The sequence below is a fragment of the Musca domestica genome, unplaced genomic scaffold, assembly GCF_030504385.1.
Source record: "Musca domestica strain aabys unplaced genomic scaffold, Musca_domestica.polishedcontigs.V.1.1 95, whole genome shotgun sequence".
Classification (NCBI taxonomy): domain Eukaryota; kingdom Metazoa; phylum Arthropoda; class Insecta; order Diptera; family Muscidae; genus Musca; species Musca domestica.
Genome location: NW_026712445.1, coordinates 702,906 through 714,876, shown reverse-complemented (window position 1 = coordinate 714,876; position 11,971 = coordinate 702,906). Strand labels below are relative to the sequence as shown.

The 11,971-nt window shown below is 32.5% G+C and overlaps 1 protein-coding gene across 1 annotated transcript in view; it reads left to right on the top strand.

Annotated features, from left to right (window-relative positions):
* LOC131807067 (acetylcholine receptor subunit alpha-like) overlaps window positions 1-3,557 on the top strand; it is a 70,334-nt gene extending 66,777 nt beyond the window's left edge. Inside the window, exon 8 of the mRNA XM_059132091.1 lies at window positions 3,226-3,557. Coding sequence (XP_058988074.1) covers window positions 3,226-3,426 — 201 coding nt within the window. The 3' untranslated portion in view covers window positions 3,427-3,557. The remainder of the gene's footprint in view (window positions 1-3,225) is intronic.
* The last annotated feature ends 8,414 nt before the right edge of the window (window positions 3,558-11,971 follow it).

Genomic DNA, 11,971 nt, shown 5'->3' with positions numbered 1-11,971 from the left:
CAAAACCTCGACCATATCTTAATCTAAGATATCAACAGTGACCTTAATATCAAATTTCAGGATTTCAGTTCTTTATTTTCACCTATTACCCAATTAATTACCGTACGGATAACCAAAATCAGCTCCTTCTCTCAACTACAGACACCAAAAGTGACATGCATATAAAATTTTAGGATTACAGTTATGTTCCTTCCCCCATTATCAAAATAGTACTATTTGGTACTTTTCGTACAAAAAGGTACACACTTCCAAAACCACCTCCATATCTCAATTCAAAATACCAACAGCGACCTTAAAATCAATTTTTGGGATTCCAACCCTTTCCCTTCACCTAATAACTAATTTAGTACCATTTAGTACTTTTCATTCAGATATAGGATGCATTTTCAAAACCACCTCCATATCTTATAAAATTTTGGGCTTCCAGTCCTATTGATTTACACAAATCCCAATTGTATCAAATTTAGTACACATAAGTACGAATGTCCAAAACTTCATATATACAGGGTAAGATAAAAAAACTGCAACAAAGTCAAAAGCCGTAGTTTTTACATTATTTTTTAAATTCTATTGAATGAAAGCAAAAAATGTCGGAAATAGCATCAAATTTTCGAATATGTTTAGATTTGACCACCTTCGGCACGAATCACGGCCTTCAAACGGTCAATGAAACAGTCACACGCTGCCCAAATGTTGTTCTGCGGTATTTTGTCCCATTCCCGGCGAAGGGCTTGCATGAGATGATCGGCACTTTGGTATTTTTAGTGCCAACCTTGCTTTCCAAAATACTCCAGACACAACAGTCCAGGGGATTGGTATTCGGAGATTTTGGTGGCCATTGTGCGCTGGAAATGAAGCGAGGAACTTCATTTTGTAACCATTCTTGGGTTGCACGTGCTAAGTGTGATGGTGCTGAGACCTATTGGAATGTCCAAGGTCTGCAGCCAAAATGTTTGCTTGCCCAATGCTTTAATGCACCCTCCAGAATATTTTCGCGATAATAATCGGCATTTATTCTGATGCCATATATGATGTCGATTAATACGAGCTGAGCGGAGAGAGCCACCATCGGCTGTTATGGCGGCCCACACCATCACCATGGCCGGCGCTTGAGTTCTGGTGGCCAACCGAAGGTGCACATTTTCAGCTGACCTCCATGGCAAGAAAATACGATAATTTTGTTTGTTTACAAACTGCTGGACAACGAATGTTTTCTCATCGGAGAAAACCAAATTCGGCAGATCACCACTTTCGGCCAAGCGAAGCAACTCTTTAGCTCTTTTGAGTCTATTTTCTTTCTGTGGCGATGTAAGTTCTTGCACTTTTTGAAATTTCAATGGCGTTACCCCGAACACATTTTCAAATATTTGCCGAATGGAATATTGCGATATGTTCAGCTCACGAGCCATTTTTCGGCCACTGCGACGAGGGTTTCGATCAAATCGCTTCTTTACTTTTCGAACCATTTCTGCTGATGTTGCTGTTTTCTTCCGTACACTTCCTTGACGTCGGGCTACGCTACCAGTATCACGGTAACGAGTGATGGTACGAGACACAGAAGATTTATTCACATTTAAATGCTGGTGTGCTCTAACGATAGCCACTTCTGGTTTTCCAGCCAAATATAAAGAAATCACACAATCACCCTTGAATTCCATCACGAATAACTTTTTTCCGGAAAATTCCCACCAAAAAATGGTTTTGTATGCTTATAAACAATATAATGAGCTGTCACTGGAATAATTTTAACAGCTGTCGGACGAGTGGCTTAGAAAATACAGCAGTCTAAAGTTGGTTGCAGTTTTTTCATTTCGCCCTCTTGATGTCGTTGTTGGTGTCTGTGTTGAAGATATTGAAGTGATTTTGGAAATGCGTACTATAATTGTTCGAAAAGTACTGGTACTTAATTGGGGCAATTGATAGAGCTGGAATCCCGAATTTTAGTACTGTTCATAATATAACTGTTCCAAAATACTAAATAGTACTAAATTTGGTATTGGGTGAAGGGATAAGGCTGGAATCCCGAAATTTGATTTTGAGATCTCTGTTTGTATCTGAGATTGTGATATGGAGGATGTTTTGGAAATGTGTACTATAATTGTACGAAAAGTACAAAATTTTGGTATTGGGTGAAGAGATAGAGCTGGAATTCTGAATTTTGATTTCAAGGACACTGTTGGTGTCTGTGGTTGAGATATGCAGGCTGTTTTGAAAATGCGTTCTTAATTGTACGAAAAGTACTAAATTGGGTGTTGGATGAAAAGATAGAGCTGTTGGCGTCTAGGATGGAGATGGAGATGGTTTTGAATATGCGCACTAAATGTTATCAAATTTGATATTGGGTGAAGGGATAGAGCTTCAATTCCAAAATTTAATATTGAGGTCTCCGTCGATTTTTAGAATTTACATATGAAATAGTTTTGGACAGAAAATTTGGATATGGGTTCATTGTGCCATTTGTCCCAAATATTCTCCTTGGTAAACTTCAAAATGAAAGATTTTAAAGACATTTTAGAGTAAAATTCATACATTTTCTGAAACATCTTCAAAAAATGGAAAATTCTTGAATAATACGAAACACCTTGACAGACTGAAAATTTAGTACGGTGTATGAAGTTCTGATTAGAAAATCTATCAAAATGGACAAATTGGGCATTTTGTGTAACAGAAAGGTCTAACAAGAAATGTTGGACTTTTCGCTGGCAAGATGGCGGGCATTTTCTAGTCTCATTATATTTGTGTGTTACAAAGGCAGTATTATTTGGACACCATCTTTCTGGTGTCTCCCCCAGAAATTTGGATTATTCTAACCTCTAGGCCTTATTAAAGTTATATAGAAACTCTTATCTTCTAACTATGGAATACATATTGTCCTGAGAAAGTTCTTGATACTACATAAATCGAAGATTGCTATCCCAAGACGTTTGCCAACATTTTCGGAATAAAATTTAAATTTATTCAAGCAATCGATTTAGTTTTAACAATTACTTAATATTAATTTTATATTTTTTTACTTTCTTTCTTTTTCGAACGGTCTCCTCGACTTGCTTCTGCCTGGCATTGCACGCACACACATATACACACCACACCATACGGATGATGATAATACGGATACGGATGATGACAATGTCGACAATAATGTGCCATTGAAAATACAAAAAAAATCTGAATGGGCCTTTAAATAAACCATAAAAAACCAACAAAAACGACAACAACAAAAAATAGGTCAAAGAAGATTGGAAATTTGTGGCCATGGTACTGGATCGTCTTTTCTTATGGATTTTTACAATTGCCGTTGTGGTTGGCACGGCTGGCATTATTTTGCAGGCCCCCACGCTCTACGACACACGCATACCCATCGATGTTAGATTATCTGAAATTGCATCGACCACAGCCAAGCCGAACGCTGCCAAGCCCGTGTTGTAAATACTTATGAAATGTAAAAGTAGAAGAAGAAGAAGAAAAATGTCCGAATAACAAAAAAACAACAATTGACTACCCCGCCCCAGAAAAAAAAAACTAGTAGATATTCTTCTTTCACTTTCACTCAAAACAAAGAAAATGAAACGAAACATAGAAAAAGATAAAAAAGGAAAAAAAATTAAAATAATTTTTAAGACTTGAAGTAAAGGCAAAAATCCAACAACAACCTCATCCTGTATACAGTCTCCCGCCACATACTATGACTATATCTCTCTTTGCCCCCTGTCTTTCTCTCTATCTTGTGTGGCTCTTTTTCGGCAAAATACAAAAATAGTTCTACGACAAGAGCAACCTTCTGACGAAATAACAACAAGAACAGCAACAGCAACAACTAAATCGAAATACCGGAAAACCTTTCGTTACTACTCATAACAAGGGATATAATTACACATAAACAACAACACACACAGCAACATAACATAACAACAGCAACAACAAATAACATAAAATTAATATTAACAACCATTAAGTAAGAACAACAACAACAAAAAATGCAACAACAGTAACCATAACAGTAACATTGTTTTAAGATACAAAATATATATATAAATGATAATATATATAGGTGATTTACATGTAAACCAAATTTCCATACATATGTTATGAACTGCACACACACACACATAAGCATACTGACACACACACACATGCCTACCCAACCTACTCGTATGGGCATAATACGAAACAGATCTGCATATGTATGTGTGTCAATATGAGGAATATGAGGTACTAAATATAAATGTAAGCAACTTGAAAAGAATTTTCCATGTCCCCTCCCTCCTTTTCTCTTATCCTCCTTTTTCCTTCATTTTATGATTTTTATACATTTATACGTATTTTCTTTCCCATGACATATTCCTAAATATTTAACCCTTTCGGTGGTTGTGGGTTTCAAAACGGCCTCTTTCCAAAATTAACAAGTAAGGAATTTGATTTCAATATCTGCAAAATAATGGAGCCTCAGAGAAAGTTCAGAATAATACCATTGGTCCTTGTATCCCATTAAAATAAAGGTTGAAGACCCAAGATCTCTCTGTGGACATAATGCGTTTCAGATCATTTGGAGTCATTTTAGCAATGCATATTAACTCGTGAGGAGTATCCGATTCCGTCCAAATTTGGTATATAGTAATATTACTATCAAATATGGATAATATCGACTCGTTCTCGTTCAGGTGCCTACCCTAGAAATGATCACAATTTTAATTTACTACCAATTACATAAAATTTGTTACAAGTGTTCGATTTTCTTTAAATATTTTTTCTCAGTATTAGATAAAAAATGGAATGTATCGGCCCAGTCTTATCCATACAAAACAGTAAAGAAATGCGTATTGTGGTTTCATGTGCAAAAATCCATTCAATTTGGCCTATTATCAAGCATTTGGTGCACAATACCCCTGAAATCGGATTAAGATACATATGAAAGATACATCCAAATCTGAACGGATATCGCTAAAATTTGGGAAAGGTATTTCTGAGCTCCATCTGCAGTCTGCTGTAAAATAACGTTATTTTAGAGTGTATATTGGGAATGTGAGGGATTTAAACAACAATTCGGATGGAGCATATACAAGGTGAGGTGAAAAAAACTGCAACAAAGTCAAACGCCACAATTTTTACATATTTTTAATTTCTATTTCTAAAAATGTCGGAAATAGTATCAAATTTTAGAATAAGTTTAGATTTGTTCGAATTGGTCACCTTAGGCACGAATTATGACCTTCAAACGGCCCATGAAACCGTCATACGCTGCCCGAATGTTGCTATGCAGTATTTTGGCCCATTCTCGGCAAAGCGCTTGGCGGAGAGGTGATCACACTTTCGTATTTTTTACTGTCGATCTTGCTTTCCAAAATACTCCAGAGTCCAACGGATTGGTATCCGGAGATTTTGGTGGCCTTTGTGGGCTGGAAATGAAGCGAGGAACCTAATTTTGTAACCATTCTTGGGTGCGATGGTGCTGAGTCCTTTTGGAAAGTCCAAGGTCTGCGGCCAAAATGTTTGCGTGTCCAAGGCTTTAATACACCCTCCAAAATATTTCCGCGATAATATTCGGCATTTATTCTGATGCCACGTTCGATTAATACGAGCGGAGACCGATCATCGGCTGTTATGGCGACGCACACCATCACCATGGCCAGCGCTTGAGTTCTGGTGGCCAACCGAAGGGGCACATTTTCAGCTGACCTCTTTGGCAAGTAAACACGATCATTTTGTTTGTTTACAAACTGCTGGACAACGAATGTTTTCTCATCGGAGCGGAGAAAACCAAATTCGGCAAATCACCACTTTCGGCCAAGCGATACAACTCTTTAGCTCTATTGAGTCTATTTTTTTTCTTTTGCGGTGTAAGTTCTTGCACTTTTTGGAATTTCAATGTCTTTACCCCGAGCTCATTTTTCAATATTTACCTAATGGAATATTGCGATATTCACCTCACGAACCATTTTTCGGCCACTGCGACGCAGGTTTCGATCAAGTCATTTCTTTACTATTCGAACCATTTCTGCTGATGTTGCTGTTTTCTTCCGTCCAATTCTTTGACGTCGGGCTACGCTACCAGTATCAGGGTAACGAGCGATGGTACGAGACACAAAAGATTTATTCACATTCAAATGCTGGAGTGCTCTAACGATAGCCACTCATGGTTTTCCAGCCAAATATAAAGAAATCACATTATCACGCTTTAATTCCATCACGAATAAGTTTTTTTGTGGAAAATTCTCACCAAAATGCTTTTGTACGGTTATAAATATAATGAGCTATCACTAAAAAAATTTTAACATCTGTCGGACGAGTGGCTTAGAAATGACAGCAGTCTGAAATTGGTTGCAGGTTTTTCATCTCACCCGGTATATCTCACAACGAAGGATCAGATCCTTATACATAGGTAGTTTATGGACTCACTCATTTTGGCACCTCTCCACAAAAATTGAACATTTTGATTATCATTTATCCACATAAAATTGGAAATAAATTTTCAGTATAAGATGAAGTGGGATACGGAATTGAGATAAATGGTCTATATCATTACATGTGTAGGTATTGCTTCCATATTTCTCCCAATTTTAGATATTTGGAAAGTTTAAGACTAGTGATCGAATCGAATTTGTTTTTTGTTCCAATTTATAGAGACGAAACCTTTATGAATTTGAACAGATTTTCAACGAGAAAAATGTGACTAAGATCCCAATTAATAATTTTTTTAACTATTCTCGTTTTTTTCGTAAGACAATAGCCGTAATTTTGTGGGTCCTCAACCGCAGAAACTGATGAGATTGAGAAAAACGGCGAAGCACGTAACATCTCTTTTTTGGCCATATATCATGATGTGTTGTCAGAATGCGGTAAATACAAAAAACACCCCCTTAACAAAGAAAAACTCTAAGTTGAATTGTTCATGTCCGTAAATTGGTCTGCCTTACTCCCTACGGGCAGATAACATTTTAACATTTCTTTTATTTAAAATGATACCCAACATTTTACTCAAATGTTTGTTTGGTCAATAAATATTTTGGAAAATACTTCTCTCCCAATAAAAAAAAAAATCTAAGAAAACTTTCAGTTTCAAATTCCCTCTAGAAATTTGTTTTTTTTTTTCTCAACAGGAGGCGCTTAAATCTTTATTTATTTGTATTACATATAACCCCCTTGGGAGTCCTCCAAGCCCATGCAATGACTTCCATCTCCAGTAGATACTACATAGAAGGCAAATACGAAGAACCACACACCGAATAGAGTATTAACTTTCAACAAAAATATCCTGTGAACCCTCGACACCACTGAAAGGGTTAAACATAAAGAGAAATATAATAACTATTTACGATTGCATTCACTCCCAAGCACCCCAGAATATGAAAAGAAAAATCAAGTTTTATTGGAAACAAAAAACATACAAAATTACCTACCTAATCGAAATCTAAGGAGCACAACAACAATAATGAAAACAACAACCACACACACACAAAATTACATTCTCAATTGGAATGTGCTGACAAAAAAATAAAACAAAAATAATTGTAGAAATAAAGAAAAACAAAAAATATACATATTTATATTTTTTATTATGATTATTATTATTGAAATCTATAAAAACAAAAAAATAAATGAAACAAATGATGATTATTATTACGAATAGAAAAACCAAAAAATAAAATAAAACAAATTACCCTTTAATAAGCCGCTACAATGGTAAGATGAAAATGATGATTTTTATATATATTATATGTGTGTATATTGTTATGTATTATGTAGTGAAAATAATTTGAAAAAAAGTTAATTGTAAGAGAAAAATCCCAAAAAAACCAACTAAAAATGTCTTCAAGAGAAACAAAAATTTAGAGTAATTAGTTTTTACACAGTATAAGAATAAATTTAATCCTATTCCACATCCAATACATTTTCACACACACACACACACACACACACATAGTTCAATGTAAATCATAAAATTCATACATACATTATTACGGAATACATTGACATTTTGTAACATAACAAAAATAAAACTATACTTTGTTAAAAACTCTATGTTATTGGTCTTGGAGCATCCTTCAAAGCATTAACGGCCCTTAAAAATATATTCGTAAAAAGTAAGCATTGTGAATTTTAAATGGCCTTGAAAAAATTCTACTTTGAAAGTAGACAGATTCTTTAAAACCCCAATAAGAAAACCTGAATATGTGTTCTCAAACATTTATTTAAAGGGATTTGAAACAACATTGTTAAAAAATTGGTCTTGAATTCTTTAAAATATATCCTCCGAGACTCTTAAATATCTGAATTCCTAAAATATTTATGGAAAAATATTCTTAAAAAATCCACGTTGAAAATATGTTGAACCCTTTACACGTCCTTTAAAAATATTCTTTAAAATTGCACGTTTCAAAAAAAAAAACCTTGGAACATACTATTAAAGATTGTACTTTAAAAGCTTTGAAAAATATTCTTAACAATTCCAATATAAATGCTTTAAAGCTCCTTCGAAAAATACCCTTAAACATTTTAAATAAGAAGCGTCCTTCCAAAAAATATTCTAAATAAAATATTCTTATAAATTCCATGATCAAAGATTTAAAAGTAACAAAACGTTAACTGTTAAAAAAAAATATATATTTTCAAAATACTCACATTGAAAACTTTAAAGCTCCTTCAAGCATATTCGTAGAAATTCCAGGTGTAAAGCTTTACAAAACATTCTTAAGAATTTTGCATTGAAAGCTTTTAAATATTTTCAAAATTTTCACGCTGAAATCTTTAAAAGCATTAAAACTAAAAATTTCACGTTGAAAACTTTACATATCTTTCCCACATTAAAAGTTTAACCTAAAATGTGTAAAAATTCTGCTTTTAGAACACTTTCTTATAAAGCGAAAAAATATTCTTTGACAAACATTCTTAACAATTCCAATTTGAAAGCTTTAGAGTCTATTTGAAAAATATTGTTCAAAGCTCTTAACATTAGAAGCTCTAAAAGCTTAATAAAAAAATATTCTTAAAAAATATATTCTTAAAAATTGATTGTTGAAAGCTCTGACATATATTCCCAATATTTCCAATTTTAAAAGCTCCAAAGTTCCTTCGAAAAATATTCTTATTTTTTTTTACATTGGAAGCTTAAAAGGTCCCTCCAAAGCTTTAAAAAATTCGCTCAAAATGTTCACATTGAGCGCTTTAAAGCTCATTCCAGCATGTTCTTAAAAATATCGCGTTTATATTGAAAGCTTTTATATACGTTCAAAAATTTTACGTTGAAAGCTTTAAAAATATTCTCAAATAGAATATTGGGAATAAAGGGTATCTCTAAAAAATTTACATTAAAACATCAAATATCCTTCCCACGTTAAAAGCTTCCGGGTTTAAAGCTTTACAAAATATCAACATTTAAGTTTAAATCTTTTATGATCTTTTGAAAAATCCTTCTTAAAAATTTCACGTTGTAAGCTTTAAAATGTTCTCAAAAAATTTCATGTTGAAAGCTTTAAATTTAAAAAAAATTCTAAAACTTCCACTTTGAAAACTTTAAAAATCCTTCTACAATAAAGACTAAAAATATTCTAAAAATTTTCACCTTGAAATTTTCAAAAATATTTCTATAAAATTTGCGTCGAAAACTTTTAATATTCTTTGAAACAATTATTTAAAGGTCCTTCGAAATAATTCTTAAAAATTCACATTAATCCAAAATATTTTCAAAAATTCGACTTTGAAAACGTAAAATCCTTCTAAACTAAAAAATAAGATCCTTTGAAAAAATCCTAATAGTATTGAGGAAGTTAGCAATAAAAGCCTTCTGACAAATTTAACAAAAAACAATTTTACCTTGAAAGCTTCAAAAATATTTCTAAAAATTTAATTTGAAATGTTTTTTTAAAATATTGTTAAACATTCCACCTTCAAAGCTTTAAAATGAAAAAAAAAACCACAACAAAAGCTTCAAAAAGATTTCTAAAATGTACGTTGAAAACTCTAAAGATCCTTCGAAACAATTTTTACGAAAAATCTACGTTGGATGCATTAAGCATGTTATTTCTACTCCACATTGAAAAGATTTTAAGATTCCATATAAAAGGCGTCAGTAATATTCTTAAAACTTCCGCGTTGAAAGCTTTTAAGGACATTCGCAGAAAGTTTTAATTGTCATTTTAAAAAATGTTTTAAAACTCCACGTTGAAAATTCCATCTTAAGAGTTTTAAATATTTTCAAAATTTTGTCACTGAAAGCTTTAAAATTTTTCTTAAAATTCCACGTTAGAGCATAAAAAATTCAACATTGAAAGCGTTAAAAGAGTTCGCAAAATTATGCTTTCAAACTTTCTTAAACTTAAATATTTTCAATAATTTTGGGTCGACAACTTTAAAGCTTCTTCAAAAAAATTCTTAAAAATTTAAAAACTTGAAATGTGTTCTTAAATATTAAAATTGACAGATTTAAAGTTCCTTTACAGCTTGATTGTCCTTGAAATAAATGCTCTCCAAAACTCTACATTTCTTTAAAGATCCTTATTAAAAAAAATATTCTTTGAATCTCTATAGATCTAGCCGTTGTGGTCCTTGAAGAAATATTCTCAACAATCTGCCCTTGTTGCCAAAAATTCCTTAAAAAATATTTAAAAATAATATATTAATAATCCTTGAAAAACATTCAAGAAATGAATGAATTTAATGAACATCCATTAAAATTCTTTAAATTAAAACAATTAATTTGACATTTAAAAAATATTGTTAATCATTCATTAAGGTAATTTACAATATATTCATAAAAATTAAAAATACTTCAAAATGTCTCTGTTGTTTCTTGACAGAAATACCACTGAAAGTGCAGTCTTAAATATTCTTAATGGCCCTCGAAAAATTATTCTTAAACAATCCCTGGGGCATATTTGCTTTCTTCCACTCCCATCCATTTCGGTCTTCCACAATTTCGCCATTGTAAAAAGTCCCATGTGTAGTATGAGTTATGTCAATATGTATACGCTTAATGAGGTTAATTATCAAACAGATTTCAATTCGATTAAATGTAATTAAAACGAAATTAAATGTTTATTTCATAACAAAATACAATGAATGACATATTCAATTGTGAGATTTCAATTTGAAAACGATTTTTTTTTTTGAAAATTACATTTAAATGTATTTTGAAAATCAGTGTCATAATTTCCATTTACTACATGATTAATTCTTTGTAATTGAACAATTCAAATATTACACTGCTGAGTATTAGTAACATAATTACATATATGCAATTGAGAATATTCATAAAGATAAATTCATTTTACTTCAAACTTTAATGTAATTGCATTTTGTCTCTATGTATATTGAAGTCATAACTTCAATGGCAATGCCTTCGTTCTTCTATGGCAAACCACAGACAGTAAATTTGAAATTGCAATACTTAACTTTCATTCGAACTTTATGTGAACACACTTCTAAGTACTTCACAATTCTTCTCTATCTTCTCAAGCCAATGCCAAATACTACTTCTCTTCCAACATTGCAACTAACTTTTGCAGATTACAATGTATTTATTTTTGAAACAGATATCATTTGCCTGTAAGGCACAATTACATTTGTATAATATTAATATAACTAAATTTTCGGAATACGGATAAACTCTTGCATACTGAAATACCGACTCACTCACATTCATTCAAATTTAATTTGCCGTAGTCATGCAATTTTGTTGAATCAATTATTTCACTTGTCCACAATTATTTATTACAATACATGCAGCTGTGACGGCAATGTCAGGATATTGAGGCGTATGACTGATATCAATACATATCCGCATGGGTGTAACTATCAAGAGAATTTTAATTTCGAATTGTTATTATTAAATTGAAATGTTTATGCCAATAAATATTACGAAGGATATTTTCCCTCAAGCCTTTAAAAGGCTTTGTTAGGGATATTTGTGAAGGACCTTTAGACACGATAGACCCGGTTTTTAAGGATATTTTTGAAGGACTTTCAGACATGATAAACC